This window comes from Pecten maximus, chromosome 8, assembly GCF_902652985.1.
Source record: "Pecten maximus chromosome 8, xPecMax1.1, whole genome shotgun sequence".
Taxonomy (NCBI): domain Eukaryota; kingdom Metazoa; phylum Mollusca; class Bivalvia; order Pectinida; family Pectinidae; genus Pecten; species Pecten maximus.
In genome coordinates, this window is record NC_047022.1 from 10,884,067 (window position 1) to 10,905,378 (window position 21,312).

The 21,312-nt window shown below is 32.4% G+C and overlaps 1 protein-coding gene across 1 annotated transcript; it reads left to right on the forward strand.

Moving 5' to 3' along the window:
- Positions 1–1,336: 1,336 nt before the first annotated feature.
- On the forward strand, positions 1,337–20,539 carry LOC117332112 (myosin heavy chain, clone 203-like). The gene is made up of 10 exons (XM_033890995.1): positions 1,337–2,030; positions 2,285–2,347; positions 2,473–2,535; positions 8,600–8,671; positions 10,474–10,495; positions 14,079–14,093; positions 14,536–14,568; positions 16,402–16,422; positions 16,669–16,689; positions 20,474–20,539. Exons 1-10 carry the CDS (start codon positions 1,360–1,362, stop codon positions 20,537–20,539), a joined length of 1,047 nt encoding a protein of 348 aa, XP_033746886.1. The 5' UTR covers positions 1,337–1,359.
- Positions 20,540–21,312: the final 773 nt, after the last annotated feature.

Genomic DNA, 21,312 nt, shown 5'->3' on the forward strand with positions numbered 1-21,312 from the left:
GGCTGACTGCAAGTCTTAGGCTGGTAGGTCAAGTCTTCTATTGGTACTGTAGCTGTAGATTCCTATGAAAACAAATACATAAGAATTGAAGCATATTTTTAGATTTAAATCTAAATATCTTGACGAATTTTGACTCTAGAAAGATTATTATTTTAGTTTTAACCAAGTATAGATATTGTTCTGCTTAGATATATAAACAGATAAGACATAGCCTGAAGATCAGGGTGTTGACTCTCCCTAACAAAAAAAACCAAAAAAAAAAACCCGATTGTTTTAGCAAGTCATTTATTTCAGATAATCTTTTTCGATTGTAAATATTGAAAACCATACACACTATAGAAGCTGTTGCTTGCAGAATTGGAGTAAAACTTATGCAAAGAGGTGAAGCAACGACCAACCCCACCCTTCATCCCAACCCCACAACAACATCCACCCCTCTCAATTAACACCAAGCTTCAACAACCACTGCCTCTATTAGAATAGTTTGCAATTATTTCTGAATGGAAAACGACCAAGATATAGAGGCCAGAAAACTCAAAGGCAAAAACACACTGAATAATAAAAAAGAAAGGAAAGAACTTACAATTAGATCACTCAACGATGAAAAGGAACTATCGATTTTGCTATTCTGTATGGGATCATATAAAATACGTTTATTACTGCAACTCAAGAGAGATAATAGAAAAAAAAGCAACACAAACTTAATCTTTACACTGACGACCATGTCACTTCTTCAGCTGTTAGTTACCAGAAATTTGAAAATTCCAAACATATTATATCTAAGCCTATATCTTCATCAATACATAAAAATTAAGACATGTGTGATTATTTGAGCTGGAAATGAACGGGGATAAAAATAGTTTTTGCCTTTATCTGATCTGCTTGCATTATATCTCTAATTCAACTGATTACGTTGAATTGAAATAGGATTGTGCAACAAAAACAAATCATAAGTTCATGCTGCAATATTGCAATAAACACACCGAGAGTAATTTAAATATAATTCAAGCAAATGAGGTGTTCAAATCCGTTAATAAAGTCTACATTGAAGCCAGAAAGAGAATGTTATCTGGTCACCTCTTCCATTTTTGTCGTTCCTACAAAAGTTCCGAAACGCCTTATGGACGTATCAAACGTTCAATTATCTAAAGGAATTATATGTATATACTATATAATTATGGTTTGAATATTCGAAGACAATGTATCTGAGATATGAGTATACGTGTATTTATCTATTTAACATGGACATATATACCAATATACATTTTGTTATTGTTATTGTTATTGTTTTAATGGAATTATTTAATAATATTACATATTTTAATTTACAGCATCTTATTTCGGTCTGACGCATACAAAATGGCCCAGGCACATGTACGTTGTGCGATAGATCCTCCTTGCCCAAGGCATCCTAAAAGTGAAGCTATTTTTGTATGTCTCGAAAACGAATGCGAGGAAGCACTAGCTTGTCCCGAATGCATTGTAGGGGATGGGGATCACAATAAACATGAAATAACTTTACTGAAGAATCACTTGGATACCTTTAAGAAAAAAATCACTGACTTTAAAACAGATACTAGAGAACAAATACTTGCTCCATTGAAAGAAATGGTAGACAAAGTAGCAGACGAGCTAGAAACATTGGATCCTGCTACGTCAACTATCCTCGAAGAAATCGACGCAAGGGGGAAACAAATTATTGATCGAACAAACACATTAGTAACCGAACTTAAAGCAAAATGTAGTCAAATCGGAGCATCCAATCGACAGATGATGGAGCAATATCAAAGAAGGCTCTTGGATAAGATCACCGAAATCGAGGCTGATATCACTGCGCTTGACAATTCCCTTTCTGCTGATTGTAAGGCAGATATTGTCAATGGAGCAAAAACAGCACTATGCAAGAAGTACCAAGATTTACCGTATCCTGACAATATCAAAGAGATATCTTTCAAACGCAGCGAGACTCCCCTGAATAACGTCGCAACCCTTTTAGGGATAATTGTGATTGGAAATGAACAACCGGTGAGGTAATCAATCCTTATACTTTTAACATGCGTTAAGGCGGATGGTGGTAGATTGAAGAAAAAGAAACGTACCTATATATTAGCACAATCTTCCTTTTTGAAATAAAAAATAAGTTTGTTATTAAATCATTTATTTATTTGATTGTCATCGAATATAAAATTTGTTATAACCGTCATCTAGCATAATCGTGTTATGTACTCAACAGTTTAGCTACAAAATTCCACAGTTAATGTGTCAAAATTTGTTCTATTTACAGGGCAGAAACAGATACCGAAAAGATCAAACGCCTAGAGAATTCCATCAAAGACATGGAAAAAACGTATGGATTTTGATATTTTGCAACAAAAAATTCAAACTAGAGTTTATATTGAAATATTTTAAAAAATACCGAAATGATGTTAGGTTAAAATCAAGTATTGACTAATTTCACTTCATATATTGCAGGGGTAAAGATTATCAAGCCCATATCAGGAAGTTGCGAGACGAATTACAGAATGCAAGAAAAGTGTAAGTTTTTTTTCTCAACAAAACCCTGTCTACAGTGATAAAATGATTGTTAAAAATTATCACTATGAAAAGTTCAATCACTATTTGATCAAGTTCTTCATTTAATAGCAATCCATCGGATGTTATGGATTAATCTGATAAACAACGGATATGTTGAAATGAATGATTTGAATACGACGGAAAGAGCGGATGAAGCACGATGAGCTCAATAAATAAATAAATGGATTCCCATGCATGTGGGCTAATGTTGCGTCCCGTCTTGTTGCTCATTAGTGATTCATGTAAAATAGACATTGTTGTACATTGTTACAACTTGTACATTCCGTTGACGTCAGATGGCTTACAGATCCAAGCTGACACGAACTTCATTCGGTGTTTTTTTTTTTTTTTTTTAAAGGTTACTTTTCTTATATTGCAATTGATCAGGTATGGTAAAACAATTTCAATCAGTCCGAGATGTGAATGTATTTTATAAGAAAAAACAGCATCTTGCGCATAAGACTTCGACTTTTACTTTGTCAGTGCATTCGTGGAAATCATTTATAAATTAATAATTGAATTAATAACGATCAATTGCATTCACCTATCAACGTTTTTTCGTTTCTATATGCCGAATTTTGATACTTAAAACACTTAATAGTTCTAATATGGAAGCATGGACATAAACACTTGCCTTATAAATCATCATAGAGCACCCGATTACCCCCCCCCCCCCCCCCCCCCCCCTCTCCTAAAAAATACTTATGAAGCAGATAAGACCGTGGAGATATGTGTACGACAACAACAAAATGTGGTGTACATTCGTACGAAAATGTAGTCAATTAATCGTCCCTTTGCCGATTAATGCCAGTGTATAATACCGTTATGTAACTCTAAGTGAATATATAGAAAACATGTACAGCACTTTTCTCGGTTCGATGAACAGGTTTATCACATATCTTAACCGACCACGTGCTAAAGTAGTTTTTCGTGCCAGTCACGTGAGCTCGCAAGAACACGAAGACTGAAGAAAACATCCCGAAAAGGACGTAGGACAGCTAACATTAAAATCTGTTCAAAATACAAACAGAACTGAATTACTTATTTATGATATTTTTTTGTTGCTGTTTAATTATAAATGCAACATTAATCCACATTCGCATGTTTAAATCCATTGGCAGCAGATAAAAATACACTTAATTGCATTGATAACCACATGATTAAAAACATCATATAATAATAGGATAATGTGGCACATTATAATCAAGAAGTCAAGATTACTAAGTAAGTTTGCAATAAGTATTGGTGATGAAATTCAAGTTTGCTATTTCTATTGAAATACGTGTACAGTACTGAAAATACTTTATTAATTCTACTTAAACGTAAACATTTTGACAAATCACGAATCCATTATTACTTTCACGACCATCGAAGCCTGCCTCATATTCGTATCAATGTCAAATTTCAACTATTCCCTTATTCTACATAATTTGAAAAAAAAAATCAATAAGTAATTTGTTTACGGTTCCAAAGGGTATTAAACATTATAATTGTCACGATTATTATGGTGCAATAGCTTTAAGGGGGCATCACTTGAATAGTAAATATCTAAAGAGCAATAAACCTATTACGTTGAGCAGTCAAATAAGCGACCATTACGTTAAAACTTCCGTAGTGACCTGTAAAGCACGTTGCGGCCCGTGTCTGTTAACAACATTTATAAGAGTTTATTAACTGGAAACATTTGTTTATGGAAATTATGGACATAATATCATCTCACAATACTGGTGATCAAAGTATTTCGTTAAGTGAAATATCGCCGTGGAAAGTTGAAGCGTTCAAGTTTTTGCTGAGGCAAAGAGGTTTGGAGACCAAAGGCTGCAAAGACAAATTAATTGCGTTGCGTTATGCTACTCAGAAATGGTGTATATGGAAACTACCATCTGCGATAGAGGTACAAACGCAGAGTTAGCTTGAGTATGCAAAATCACTTCAGACAGGCGAAATCAGCGATCTCTTCCAAATAATCGATGCATGGAAAGATGAGAAGTCAGCCTTGTCCCAGGTGTCCCCTGCTGTGTTTTGTTAAACTGGAAAACTGGAAAGGCGGATCAATTGTTTTCATAATTATGGCTGAAGGAGGTGTTTTACCACCTGGAGACTGATGACGTCTATCTTATGCGTGCACAATGGGCACCATCGCAGTTGCACAGACCATAGTGTATGGCCGTGTTTAACATTCCACCGAGGATATGAAGAGCACATATTGTTCATGTACTGTTGGGGTAAGTATACATTTCAGTTTGTTTTATTTGATGAACAACATTTGATAACAAAAACAGAAGCAAAAAGAAAAGAAAAAAAAAACAAAAATAAACGAAACAGCAAGCAAACAAAAAAATTCAGTCATATCCAGTTTACATGCAATGGTGAAACATATGCACTACATATAATCAGTATAAACGATCCTCCTATGTTTAAGGGCACATACATTGTGTTACTTTATGGTTTTGAAAATATACAATGAGATGACTAGTACATTTACATGTACACTATGTCAATGTAATTTGAATTTAATTTTTTGATGAGGTGAGTTCACGTGAGAAAATGAATGCATTTGATGTGTTTATATATTCTCTTTCACCAGGTAAGCAGACAAAATAACTATATACATTGTATATTTGTGGTCATTGTTTTCCACATTTGATAATTTTACATTAAGACATCTGAATTGTCCTCGTGTAATTTTGAAACTGATTATCACTGCCCTATACCTATCAAATCGGAAGCATTGTACCTATTAACATCGTACACTTACGCGTAAAATCATGAGAGCTGGCTTAACAACATCTTCATGACTGAATGAATTCTATAACATCGATCTATTAAAATCTATTTAAGGCTTGGTCAGACATGTGATAATATAGTTGAACTCCTATGCAGAGTCGAAGTTGCAAATAAGATGGGGATTACATCATGTATATCTGCTCCATGAAGCTGGAATATACTAGGCATGGGGAAGAAGATAGTGTAGCAATTGTTTGTTAAAGCCATGCAGTTAACTACATAACACACATTCAGGTACATAAATCTTCCAAACAGTACATCGTACACATTAACCTAATGCTATAGGTATATTTAAAAAAAATGATAATAATACATCACAGATCTTCAAATTGTAAAAGCATGTATGTTAATGTTTCTTACCGTTAGACCAGTATAATGTTTACGACTGAACCTTGACCTTACATCGCATGTATGGACTTAATCGGCGTTATCACATTATTCGATGCATTGGTTACAGGTAAGTGAAACTTTAAAGTGTAAAGCAAGTGTGTTCATATCAATTATCATCGTTTTTAAAACCAAAACGATTGATCATGTTCCTTAATTATAGGTTTCACACCACATATCCTCATATAAATTTCCCCTTTCAGGTTTGGATATGTGAAAAGAAAACGCTGCACCATCTCCGAAATCTTCATTTGACATGTAGACATACGGCATGAACACATTGCTGCAAACATCAAGGCCACTAAAAAGTTTTAAGCAGGTAACAATAAACATGGCAGATTTTTTATTTGTAATTTGTTTTGGCATAACGTGTGGACTTTTAACAGTATATGTCAATTGAATCAAAATTATGTCCCATTTTGTAATTTGGAATATTACACAATAATTTTGAGAAGACTAGGTCTGGTTACCCAATCCTTATTAATATTTTCAATATATACTGTAAATAATTTATTAGTTAATTCACAAGAAACTGTCTTTATTTTGTGTTAAGTGACTTGAATATTTATCAATTACAACTGTACATGAAACCTCGAAAAAGCCATCCATTTATCTTTAAAATCAGCAGCTTTTTATTTAACATGTTTATCCATTATCAAATTTAATATCAAATTTAAAAAAGAAACATGGCTGCTGAAAAGACAACATAAGTTTCCACGCGTGATTAAATATTGTTTAAGACATATTGCAATATTCAAGTTGATATGAATTTGTGTTTTGTTATCATTAATAGGGAAAGAGCTTTTGTGTTTCATATGTGTTGCCTGTGGCAGAAATTTTCTGCTGGTACTTCACACTACTGTTCAACTTAAAAATGTACTCTTTACTAAAACACAACACTTTATGGTGACCGTTGTCCTACTTATTCTAAACCTCAACCCATTTAACACGGACAAAAAACTGAACATTTAGCCAAAAAAGACTTTGCGACGTCATATCCTCTTAAATATCACATCATAGCTTTAAGTAATGTAGCTTTATTATGTGTCAAGACTATCCATTTTGTTCTGCATTCCTAAATTTATTTGTATCTTGCCGATGTTGAGGTATGACTTTTTAAAATTGAAATGTCCTTTGATCACAAAATGTGAAACTTGTGAAAAACATTGTGTTCACTCTTCCTAAATACTTTGATTTTTCAGATATTACACTGAAGAAGAACAGTGCATATCATCCCAAGGCCCAAGGCCAATTGGCTATAGCAGAAAATGAGTTGAGAATATTTGACGATGCAGATCAAACAAAATAAATAAATAATAATAATAATAATACTGTTATCGAGTTTAGTGTTATTCTTTAAAGGATACATGGTATCCTGACTCTCGTGCTGTAATAAAGCATCAGAAAAAGATAATCTGATTCCTGACCCAAGGAAATTGAACCTAATGATAAAAAAGTGTGTGATCAAGTTCAATTTTTTTTTTCAGTCCAGTATGTCAGAGTATCATCCAAGAAGGAAATATGTACTGATATTAAATAATCGTAGTGTTTGTTGTGATTCCTGCAACAGATGGTATCATTGTTACACAGTCTCAGTTGAACCAGACGACCAATGACCTGTCTTGCCATACACGTAAAAGTAAAAAAATATAATTTTAAGGACCAGAGTATTAATATTCAGATATTTTCGGGGACCTATATTTTATTTTATCATAGATGTATTTATTGAAAATGGACAAATTTTCAAACGTCACTGTGAAGTCCTTCATATGTACATACAACTTCACACTAAATGCATGACCATAACTTTTATTTTGAAGTACGGCATTTCATGAATGTCAAATTTGAATTACAAAGTGATTTCTTCCTTTGTGATCTTTGTGATTTTTGTTTTAATAACGACAAAAGTGCATTCATCAATATTTTCTTTTATTTCAAATTATTTGACATCCAAAACTGTGTGAAAAACATAATTTACATGTAACAAGGTTATTTCTAAGAATGTATGCTAATATCAGGTACTTATTCCTAAATATCTTAATGTCCTTTCTAGGGAATTTTGATAAAACGTGCTTGACCGGCTGTGAATATAGCATAGACTTATATGTCTACTGAGAAACGTATCTTATTTTGATGATATCATCAATGTGACATAGCATGGTCAGAGGGCGTTTATATTTAAAAACCCCGAAACAGTTTAGCCTTCTTATTGCTTGTTCTATATATATTAGCCGGTGCAGAGGTAATTTGTACCATACCTCTTCTCCCTGGAGAGATTAGAAGTGGCAGTAGCGAAGTGCAAGCTCCTATCTTATGGGAACTCCATTATTACCCAAGGCTTTGTTAACTCCAAAAAAATTGTTCAGTAATTTATTATCTACTTTTGTGGAGATCAATAAAATAAGACATTTAAGTCTTAAAGTTTTAAGTGTTAAAGACAAAGAAACTAATTACATTGGTAATACTGATACTTAATATATGTTAGGTTAAACAATGTAAAAATATAGATTACTTACATATGGTTCTTGTTTTTATTTGCTATAATGGGATTGGACAATTCACGTTTACTAACATAGCATTAACATTAATAGCATTAACTATAAAACTAATATTCCACAGAATCATTTTGTATTGTAAATTTGATGCTATCCTTTGCTGCGCTAACCCAGATAATTAGCAAAATCTTATAAATGACTTTTCTCATATGTCATTATCGTATCTTAAATTTGTATATTTCCCCTCTTTTGAGTCACTATCAACGTTTTAATTCCCTCTATTGTCATACATAGTATATGGCATTGCTTCTAATAAAATGTCGTTGTAAAGTGTCTAATTATTTTTTTGTAAACAGGAAAACAGCTGATGCACACGAAAAGAAAGAAATGCAGGACTCTATTGATGATTTGAGAGCAAAATTAGAACAGTAAGTATTTTTTTCCAAATTTAGATGTGATTATATCTGCTAGTGACAACACCCGAATATTCGTCAACGCATATACAATAATATTCACTTGATTAGATGCGTTTCATTATTATAAAATGAACTTAGATTGCATTCCATTCCCTGATGTGTAAAATACAAAAAGAAAATCTATCATATTAATGAATAATTCATTTTTTTTTTGTTATACTTCATTTTATATATAAACCAGGAAAACGGGAACTCGGTACACAAACAGTTAAAGCAAGGATTTGAATCGTTATGAGATGTCTTGCTCAAAATAAATCATTCGTATCACAAATACGAAATAAGCTTGGGCGATGATTGGGATTACCCATTGTGCATGTAATCGAATTTAACAGTGATACCTTTCACTGGTTACAACAAAGATGTGCCACAAATGTCCCTAATAGCTAGAAATAGTGTTATTGCCGTAATCTACAAAATGTACGCATCAATGTCAATTTCAATGGACCCGAGAATATTCAACTAGTCTGAATTGCTCGTATGTTATTAAAAGTCGAATCCCGGTTAACATTTTACAAATGAGATAAATAATGACTTTGCTTTCGGCGACGCCGATAATCCAACACAAGATAATGTAACGAAGAAAACTAAAAAAACAAAAAAAAAAACGTGAGCAATCAAAATGTCACAATGAAGAAAACTACAAGGACGCTATCATCGCGTTTTTACGTTGCCATTGTTCCAGACACAGTCGATACTGCTCCTCTTGTCAGCTTCTACTGAATCTTGCCCACCGAAAATACACTAATCAGTTAATAGTGTATATAATTTGTAAGGCAGCTTCAGCTTAATCTTTCCGTATCTGGCCAGTGTTATATTTTAGCTTTATTTTCTGTGTTAAACAAAAACAGAATTAGTACTCTTATTATATCAGTCATGTTTAAGTATTTTTATCCCATTGAAGGATGTTTTGGAAGCAAGTGTTTAACTTTGTCCCGCAAATGATAACAAAACAGCAAAAGTCACTTTAAATCATAGATTTATATAATGTCAAACCTTTGACAGATCATCGTACAAAACTAACACATGGAAATTTGATTAATTATGTTTATTCAGCGTTGCTATTAACTTCTCTTTTCAAAATGGTATTTGAAAAAAATACATGATTTATACAGTTTTGCTTTCCATATGTACATGCATGCTTTCACATATGTACATGCATGCTTTCACATATGTACCTGCATGCTTTCACATATGTACATGTATGTTTCACATATGTGCATGCATGCTTTCACATATGTACATGCATGCTATCACATATGTACATGCATGCATGTGTATATCATGTTTCCTAATAAAATGAGTAAATCTTAATTTTATTTATTTAGCCTGAATTTGAACTATATTTCAACGAAAACACCTTTGTGACACAATTAATCATTATTTTCATCCATTGGTTACTGAATATCTTTGCTTGTTGTGCATACACGAGTAGAATTTACGCCCCTTTGCTAAAATTCATTTCTGACTAATTTTGCAGAATCCTAAGCATGAACTATGTATTGAAAATTCAAAATGTATAAAGGATTTATTAGTATTGACATATCATCTTACTTTCTACCAATGAGTTTTAAGATTGACATCAATATTATAGATGTTATTTTGAAATATTTATCGTAAAAAATCCGACTTGTAGATAGTTTCACGTTTAATATGATATTCAAATGAAAGGTGATACAAATGCATGTGTTTCCTTCTAACAGAATAATTCGATTTGTCGCATTGATGTTCTAATCATAATCTAATCATGATTACAGAAGCAGAAGTGCCATGCAGCAGGTAAGCTGTTTAATTAGATCCATAAAACTCACACCAAAGGAGTATGTCAGAAACTGTGTATATTGTAACAGTATAATTAAATAAGTATTTTTATCATATGACTACCGTTATATACGGTGTCATAAACCCATCACATAAATTTTCTTTATGACACTAGTGTAATAACACCTTTCGCTACGCTGATTGGCTGGTTCCGTGCGAACTGTATTCATACGCGTGGGAACGACCTACTTCTTTTTACTACGACTCGTAAAAATGGCGACTAGTGCTTGTAAACTTTGAAACAAAATCAACTGAACGACAAATTGGTCTATTAACATAACATATTGTACAATCAAAGATAAAATCCAAGTTAGGCCTGGCAAACATCTATTTTATGACCCCTAGTAACATATTTCAACTCCGATAGAAAATTGCGGTTGCGTTGTCCGATGAGACATATCTAGTCTAGATTCTTTTCAAATAAACAAATGATAACATTATTTAATAAAATCCTCATGAAAAACGGCAATGTAGTTTGTTACAACTTGCCTTCAACGGTTACTCAGAATAACATGCTGACACTGTCGTCGACAAACACGTGTAATGTCAAAACAAACAACACTGCCAACAAATCGGCATCCAAAGTCGCTTTTCACGGCAGTCTGAACACAATGTTCAGTGGGAATATTCACGGTGGAACATTTCACATCTCCAAAAACTCCCGCGAGGACGAGGATAAACACAAAGCAGTGAAAAGGCGCCGTACAATGGTTCTGTACGACAGCGACAGCGAATAGACATTTGTACAACGAAGCCTCCATTATCGCGCCAAGTGACGTCACGGCTTCGTCACATCAAAAACAGTCGCTCATGAACTTTCAAACTAAAATATTTTCCTCATTGTTTCAAACACCAAGGACAATTTATCTATTATAGATTAAATGAAAAAATGCTGAAATTTTGTTTTGAGACGTGTATTTAATAAAATGAATCCTTTTCAAGAGTCAGTTGTGTTAGAACTATTTCTTCTCTCGTCGGTATAATTGACCTACTTCGAAGGTTCGGGTGATTTGGTTGAGATGTGACGATTCAAGGCAAAAGAAAAAATCAGTTTTTGATGGGGAACGATGAAAGAAAACGTCATATGATAAAAAGATTCTGTCATTCGTTTCCCTTTATATTAGATTTATGATACTCGTTTAGAATTTTTTATTTTTGCTCGCCAGAGGCTCGCAAAAATAAAAAATTCAAAACTCGTATCATAAATCTAATATGAAGGGAAACTCATGACAGATCCTCTATATATAATAATCCGAATTTTTATGTTAATGACCGTAGCGACTAAACAACAACTGTTCTGGATACATATTGACAAAATTAGATGATCTGACCATACGGAAACATTGTATGATGTTTACTGTATGCCGAAATATACGCAATTTAATTCCAATCCAAACCGCCACACAGCTTCAGGTCGCCATCTTTGCTCAAATCAAAGCATCTGTGCGTTTGAAAGTGTCAGTATTGCAAAGCTTCTAAACGATCTTGTGATAAAAAATTTAAGATTATAATAGAAACGAAATGTGAATTTTAAATTAATTTGATTTCAATTACTTATGCTTTAGGTTAGCGAATCGTAGCAATCGTTTACGATGAAATTTTAATGTTCCACTAAATACTGATCACAATATTTTTATTTTTACATTTTTGATTTCTTTCACTTCGGTTCATTTTAAGTGGTAATTTAGATTTCCCAATAAATTGCTATTAGAACGTGACCCGGAAAATATGCATGACGATAATAAAAACAGAAGATGATTGAACATTACGCCGGATTTTTTTCGCATTTTTTGAGACACTAATGTGCTTAGATACAACGGAAGGTAACACTGATTTTGTTCATAGCTATCGTATCAAGTAAAACGAACAGTTATTGAGAAAATAGCAATATTTGTTTTACCTAGTTGATATAGACCTACTTTCGTTTTACAGTTTGTTAAAGATATGGTCGTATACATAATTCATCTTCTCAATCATAGTCGATCTAATTGCTTATCCGCGGGATATTATTTTTAAGAATATTTGTACTTCTCATGTACAGTGCATCTTTGTTTAAAATTGACTGGTATGCAGGTCTGATCAGATTTTCCTCATGATCAGCTGACCCTGACCACAGGTCCACGTTACGATCGTATCCTTTCGTAAACACTTCATAATAAATGTTTATATTATCCACGGCAGATTCGTCTTGATTACTGCAATCCTATACCATCTTGCAGACATATTAAAGATAATGTAAATATAGATTGAAAAATACTGCACATATCAACGAAAGACCACGCTTTCCCTAGATGAAAATGTATTAGAATCTAAAGCTACTGGTCACACAATATTATCTTTTTATATTTATTCTTTAAGTGGATGGATATGGCAACATCTTAAATACTTTCATATATAAATACGTATTACCGGTTAGCTTGTAATTTCAATAATATTTCATAAAATGTTAAACAAATTTCAACGGAGCCTAGACGAGTAATGTTTCCGGTACAAAAAACTACGTTGACAAACAAACGTCGATAATATAGATTTTACTGAAGACAGAATTACAAATTTCTTGCGGTGTTTGATAAAATCATCCTAATTAATTAAATCTATATGCCTGACTTGCTTAGCAATGTAATTATACATTAATGCATGATCATTTATATACATTTATATTAAGTAAGACATTTCACCGCGTGTATTTTGTATTAGGGGATTTAAGACGCACATGATTTCAACATACAGACTAACTTTGAATCGATAAATCTTGCGCAAAATATAAGCAAATCATTGAATTTCAATCAGACATTTGGAAACATAATAAAGGAAATAGGGTTTTCGAAATGGTCAGCATCTCTTGATTTGTCTTTGACACCTGTCGGTCAAATATTTCTTATGCCCAGGCTATCTAACGTAAATTACTTCAGTATCCCGAAATGCGAGGTAGGGCAATTAAAATAAAAATCTGTATCAGAGGTAATTTAATATCTTGCACCATGTTTATAAATAAATACACTATTGCTCATAGACAATATGAAGTCGACAGTTAGAATTCGTTGTGAAAACAAAATATGATAACTATTGAAATAAGTGTAATGGATGGTAAAACAGGTTTGGTAATGGTAAACTTTTCAGAAACGAATGATTCATATTAATCAACTATAAGTCTTTATGTCCTATAATAATAATAAAACAATGTTTGTTTGTTTTTTGGGTTTTTTTTTTTTTTTTTTTTGGGGGGGGGGGGGGGGGGGGGGGGGCAAAATGTAGTATATAAAGACGCAGTTTAATTTTCATATCAAGTTACCAAAACTCAATGTATTTATAAACTATAAGTCTTTATATCCTATAACAATATAGCATTGTTTTGGGGAAATGTAGTATATACAAATGCAGTTATTTTTTTTATGTAAAATTACCAAACTCAATGTCCTATAATAATATAACATTGTTTTTGGAAAATGTGGTACATAAAACGAAGTTTAATTTTATATCAAATTACCAAAACTCAATTTATTATTCAAAACTTTCATGTACATAACTATCTATTTTACAGTTAACAGATTGTCAGGTGAGTATTGTAGTCTGATTTTTTTTTACATATCTATCACAGATGTAAATTTGATTATATAGAATACCATAGTGATTAGTGTATTGCAAAACTGATCTGATCTATCAGATGATACAGATATACTATTGATAATCCAAATACACGTGTTACAACAGTTTTGTAATGTTTTCGATAATGTTTTACACCCTGAAAGATATGAAATACTGCTCCTTTTGTAGAGACAAATATGTTGTTCAATCAAAGAGTATGTGAAGGTTTTGATTTACATTCTAATCATGACTATTATTACCGCCCTGGCAATGATGTATCAACTCATGTAAGAACCCATATCAGTGGTGTTACAATTGAATTATCAGCGAATAAAGTGTCAGCACATCCTTCTTTACATCTTGAATTAGTTATCCACGTATTGTTTAATTCATATTTTTGTTTTCATTGAAAGTCGTGCCATAAACCAAAGCCGTCTTGTAGATGTGTAAGTATTGTTCATTCGTATTTACAAACATTGTTTAGTCACATATCAGTATTACATATTTTTTTTATCATGATTAAAATATAAATTATCATTCCATACAAGTGTACATATCGCTCCAATGCTATTGATAGCTTAATCTATTTTTCAAATGATAATCGTTAAAAAACCCTTTTAATTTGCGTTCTAATGTTCGCTGTTGCTTTACTTTTTTCTTTGTAGTGATAAACTGTTAATTGCATGTCAATGCAAACTGTACATAATTTCGACATATTTCCCGTCTCACTATCGAAAATGAATACACGATGTTGTAACGTCGATCACTAATTGTTTTTTAGGACCAATAATAACTATCAAAGATAATATTGCAACGGATGAGTTGTTGAGTTCATGGCAGAAGTTTTAAGGATTTTCCCGTAAAAGATGTATTTTACTTTTCCCTGGATATAACCAGTATGATTGTGTACGCTATAATTACATGCTCGGATGATATGCAGTTACAATAGATATAGGATAATCTCGAGCATACAAGGATATTTGTTCCGCTGTTTGTGCATCACTAACACATACATCAGGTTTTGTATTATAAGGTTACTCGGTAATTAACAGAATTGATTCCAAATTACTATCAGACGGTTAGGTATGCTCCTATCAACCTTAATAGGGTATGGAGGCGGATGTAAATACATGTTTAATCCCCGAAGTGAGCATTATGTAATTGATAGAACTTAATAGAAACAAAATCGTAAAAGTATCATGAGGCCCGGGTCTACGTTTATGTAACAGCGAAAGAAAATATCTAAATTACCTGTTTCTGAGTAATTCAGAATAACTAAATGTAAGTTGTCGAAGATCAGTCGTTCGTTCTTCCATCTTATCATCAAGGATTTATTTCTGTAAAACCATTCATATTACTTTGAAAACAATAAAAAGCGCCAAAAGTTCAAATTAATAAAAAAAAATCTCTTAATAAAAGAAGCTTACAATCTGTTGTGTTATTGCTGCCTCTTTTATAAAATAACATTAGTATAGTAATGCGATGCACTCCATATATGGTCATCATAATAATGGTGACCGGTTAGCTGCCTCGCTGAACCTTTGTTTTTGTGTGTAACACAGTTATAGTGCAGATGAAGTAATTAAAAATACATTCCATTGATGTTACAGCCATTATAGTTAATTTTGATTTATACGTAATCTTTTGTAAGACAAGCAATACCTCAAACATACATATCACCAGATAATCAAACGTTGTTTCAAAATTCAATTATCTAAATATATGTCCCATGAAACTTTCTGAGGATCTGGATATTAAACACAATGTTCATTTTGAATAACAATAACAAATCACTTATTATCCACGCATTTCATATTGATGAATGCTTATTTCTGTTGTTTTTGTTGATATGATGAGTATGATGATTTTTTTGCGTGCATACATATGCATCTCAACATGTTAACTGTTTCATACCGATGCGCAACATTGAAGCTCACTATATACAAATTCACATGATTCGTCATTTTTAGTGATTAGTATAATTGTTTATGCTAACGGGGACATCTGAAGTAAACTTTTTTTTTAATGTGTAAGTCATCAAAGGACAGAGTAAGCAAGTTTCTTTAATCAGTAAGGGTCTAAACGTGATTAAAATGTTAAGTATATGCAGTTGCCAACATATACATAACATACTGCATGAAAAAAAATAGCATCATCGTTTCCTTTATACCGATATTACATATTTCAAGTTAAATGTCTCAAAACACTACATCTATAGCAAGAATACAAAGAAATCACAGTAATGTTTATTAAAGTACAATATAATTTTTGATTTACAGATAACCTGCCCTAATTGTCAGGTAAGTACTGACGAGATCTATTGTGTTGGGGACTCTTAAACTCTTGACATGATAAGCAATAGAGACACTGTAAGCTAATCATAATCGTATAATAGTTTTGATCTGATACTAGCATTAATTATTTTCTGTCAGAAATAAAAACAAAACAAAACCAATCAAATCTGACACATATCTTAACTATTTCGCCTTTGAAAAAATATATCGCTGTATTTGTGTTTATGATGATTCAATGTTTTATACTTTCAGTACAGAGGGACTGACTTCACAGTAAGTGTTGTGTTTCGCATAATTTGTTTAGGTAACTATTATATAATCCGAATATGCATACAATTTGCCAAGCACACTACTGATCGTTGAATCAATACATCAGCATGTACTAACAGCTAAGGACAACAGTTGGTTTGCCAAAGTTACAATTATAATATACCAAAATACCAACATTGTTCATCAAAAATATCAAACATGAATATTACCATCCCCATCACAGAATCAATTTCATAAGATAGCAGCATTATATAACTAACAATATCGGTAAATATGCATACTTATTATGAACATCTGACATATATATGACGAATGCTATAATTTAATGCTTACTTGCTAATTACGTTCGTGTAAAGGATTAGGCACCCACGGACCGAACCTACATCTGTTATAAATCCCGCTTATAATGCCAGCATAAGGTTCCTCCTTGTCTTGCATTGAAAAAAGTTTAAACACATTTATACATGTTAACTGTATATACGCTAAGTTAAAAGTTCAATTAATAAGATATAAAATTTGCATTTTGTCGTTGTGATGGGTAAACGCCTTAATTGATGAAATAAAGTTGGTGTTTTGACTAGTTTAATTCAAAAGTAATGATTGAATACCATGGAATATATCATGTACAAACACCACATTTTGTGTACAAAATAACAGGGTATGACATCCCTTTAAGTGGAATCAATCATTTAATCATTAATCTATATTTATTTTGTCCGCTTCTATGTCCCATTTTGTTCTAGAGTCACTGATTAAATTTGGAACACCGAAACATGAACATTAACACTTTCGCTATAAATCGCTCCAGTGCACCCTACTACTCACAATCATTGTCAAAGTACACTAAAGTAATGATTTATAGAATTTTATGACTAGTTTCATACTTTCTTTTGAAATCGAAATGGTTTCGCAAATATTCATAAAAAATCTTACTATTTCTCTAAAAGCAATTTTTAGTACAAGCAATGGAGTTTAGAGCAAATCAATGCCCATATCGGCAATCAAAGGGAATATTCAATTTAATGTGACATGGGCAAGAAGTCGATTTTAATTTCTAAGAGTAGTTTTCACAAATAATGTTTTACCCTCTGTTATTCTTATAGAGAGAGAGAGAGAGAGAGAGAGAGAGAGAGAGAGAGAGAGGGGGGGGGGGGGGGGGGGGGGGGGGGGGAGGGGGAGTCGGGTTTGGAGGAATTGTGTGTGACCATTCAAGACACCAGGGGATTGTAACACTTAATTATTCCCCTGATCTCGCTCCATCAGATTTCCTTCTATAACAGAAACTAAAACCGCTATTTCAGGCATCCTAAGCCTTACACTAGCATGCAGTTGATGACTTTCTGATCGGGCAAGAAAACGAATTCTATAAATGTGGCACTGAGGTCATTAAACACCGCTGGCAAAAGTATACATATACCGAAGGGGATTATATTTTAAAGATTCATCAAACTGATAATTACATAAGTATAATCGATCATTTCAAACTTGTATATAAATAAAAAAAAAGTGAAAAAAAAGAAGAAATGAACAAATATTGCATTTTTAGTAAAAACATATACAGCCTGACATGGTTTCCAATGTTCAGAAGTAAACTACAAATGCTTGATAACATAAATTGTAATAGACATTGACAGAGATTGGTTTGACCTGAAATAGGCTTACCAAGCCTCTCAACTTAGTGGACTGTGTTATATATTAGCTAGAATACAGTGAAATTGAGAGAAGATAAATTACAAATAAATCGTGTAATATATTCATGCGATGGAGTAGTCTCTCTATAATACCAAATTAGTTCCAAATCATAATCTAACGGGGAGAATACCTTTTTTTTATTAACAATTTCCATAAAATGTTAAATAAAGTCCGTAATGTCAATGTCAATGAATTATTAAGTAGCAAAAGTATATATTGATGCAAACGTATGACAATGTACTTTGACAGAGGTAATTAAGGGTAAGTATTTAACACAAGGATCCTTATAAAAAAAATCATGGTATATGAATATTATGTACAAAAAATGACTAATCGCATATTAGATATACATCGAGTTGCTCTTTAAAGCAGGAACAAATCATCGTTGAAAATTCATTTTCTTCATAATAAATACATATCAATGATTGGTATACGACTGGATTCATGAACTAATACTATAATTCGAGAACGGTTTTGTTTAAATTGGTTTGATCTTAACGTATTGAAACGTTCTTTCGCAAAAGACATCGTGAACCTTCAAGATATTCTGTGTACCAAGCAACAGGGTGTATCATTGTTTAAAGTTAAATTCATTATAAATTTACTTTTTTCCCCAATTTCTATAATATATTGAAGACCACGTTCGGTATTAGTTTACAGTTATTTTAGGTAAAAATTATAATGCTATATGAATATGTTCACATATATATATACCTAAAGATAGAATATGCCAAGACAACTTTCGTTGCTACAAGCATCTCATACAATTCATGCAGATGCTGTAATAAGGATTGTATTTTATGTTTTCAACGACATCTATGATAAACACCAACATACATATCATTGCATTGATGACAAGCACATGTCCAAACTCTACGATTCTTTCATTAAACAGAACATGAAGTACGTAGTTGCAAGGTTTCATTTAAATGGCAAACACTTAATCAATGCAAATATATACTTCAAAATAAATATCTCCAAACTGCACTTGGGAATTTTCAAATTAGTCCTGTTCTTCCACCTCCCTCCGTCCCATCCACCGTTCTGTCAATCATTTAATCATGTGTCAGCTTTCTTCAACAACTTGACGCCTCTCCCTTATTTTTATATTCATCCTATCCATCCATATAGTAGGGCAGGGGAGTTGATGCTCAAATGTCTTTAATTAATAAAACGTTATAAACCGTAGCTTTAGGAAGAGAAAAATCTCAAAAGAAAAATATAGATATAGTACACATTTAAAGTCAAGCCCCCTATCATCGGATCGCAGAACTTTTTTTAATCTATTTAAAAAGTCATATTAGTGTTAAAAGATTAATTACCTGGCATTTATATATACTTAATCGCTACTTATATACATACTAGTACTTAGTATCGTAAGATGTTTTGAAAGAGACATCCAATATAGATTTACTTGATACTAATAGCAAGACTATTTGTGTCCTAGAATAGAATATTACCAGACATTAATTAAGATACCAATTATGTACATTAGTCCCCATATAGTTTCTGATCATTATGTCTGTATATATATATACTGGTCTCACAACATTTGAATTAGATGATTGCTTGACGTTTTTTTTTTGTTTGAAATTATAGACGTATGATATATCGATCAGATCGACTAATGGCAACATGCTTAGTTTCCATTTACATTGAAGTAGTATATAAAAATAAATTCATATGCTAGTTAAAAATCAATTATTTATTTCATATCCGGTATATAGAGTAAAGTATATACTATATAGAAAAGTGCAATTTTATCTTATTGCATATTGTTTAAGACAACAAGCACGGTAAGGTTCTCGATAATTTCTTAAATGAACATTGTGATATTTCGTTCATTAAGAAGATTTCAGACTTTTACAGGTCGGTCCAATTATTCTAAACACAGAAAATGTCAACGTTTCATTAGCATCAGGTTAACCTTTACATAAGACTTTGAATTACAATTTTTTGATGAAATGCGGATGATTTTTATGCTAAAGCCATCCAAAATAAATAATGTACGTTCACTAGAATAGCTGGCCTTCGAGCGAACTGATACCGGATACTATTTAGCAAAATAATTTAGATACTTTGATGTCCCACACAGCTCGGCGACACTCAGCAGGCAAGCACCAACAGTGAGACGAATGGAAACGAGGTTGGCCTGTTGTAAGGTCAACCGGTGTATACAAAATAACTACTGGTATAAAGTACCAGGTATAATATACGATACACTACCGGTGTGTATGGAAATAACATACAAGTTTGGTGATTACAATTTCCGATTTGTTGACCATTCAGTGTACATCACAATTTTAAATACAAATGTTTAATTGATGTAGTGTTCATGTAAGTTTGCAAATAGGTGGTGCTTAAATGGATCCGTAAAAAAATTCGATCTTACAACTAAAACAAAAATGTTGTGCAATCACCAGAGGTAAATAGTATATCATATATAGATCTCTTCCACAATCCAAAAGAACGTTCCGTTAAATTCACGTAGATTCTTGATAAAAACTTAAGGAGCTTGGCACGATCAATCCGTCACAATAACTACGCCAAGGGAACACGTGCATTGAACGCGTTACAAGGAATATTGATACGTCGTTGACTACATCCACTTTATAATCTTTCCCGTTATAAAACTTTGTTTAAGCATCTTTAACATGTTTTTAAGAAATCTTACAGTAACAATTTCACTGTTTAAAAAGTGAAAGAAGTTTGAAAAAAGTAAAATGGGTAGGACTGCGCATTAAAAACAATATGTTGGAAATCCTAGTACTTACGTTTTATTCTCTCTTACTTTTGGATAGCATAACTGTCATTAATAATATTGTCCGAGAAAAGAAATCTTATTTATGAAAAAAATATGGCAAAACATTTCAGTTGACGTATATCTGTATCAAGGATACATGTATGCCTATCCTCGATACTCCAGAAGTCATG

Excerpts from the sequence above, each read along its gene's own strand:
- LOC117332112 (XM_033890995.1), top strand. The coding sequence starts at position 1,360 with ATGGCCCAGGCACATGTACGTTGTGCGATAGATCCTCCTTGCCCAAGG. Across the intron at positions 2,536-8,599 it reads TTACAGAATGCAAGAAAAGT|GAAAACAGCTGATGCACACG; the intron begins GTAAGTTTTTTT and ends TTTTGTAAACAG. Across the intron at positions 16,690-20,473 it reads ACAGAGGGACTGACTTCACA|CTCGGCGACACTCAGCAGGC; the intron begins GTAAGTGTTGTG and ends TGTCCCACACAG.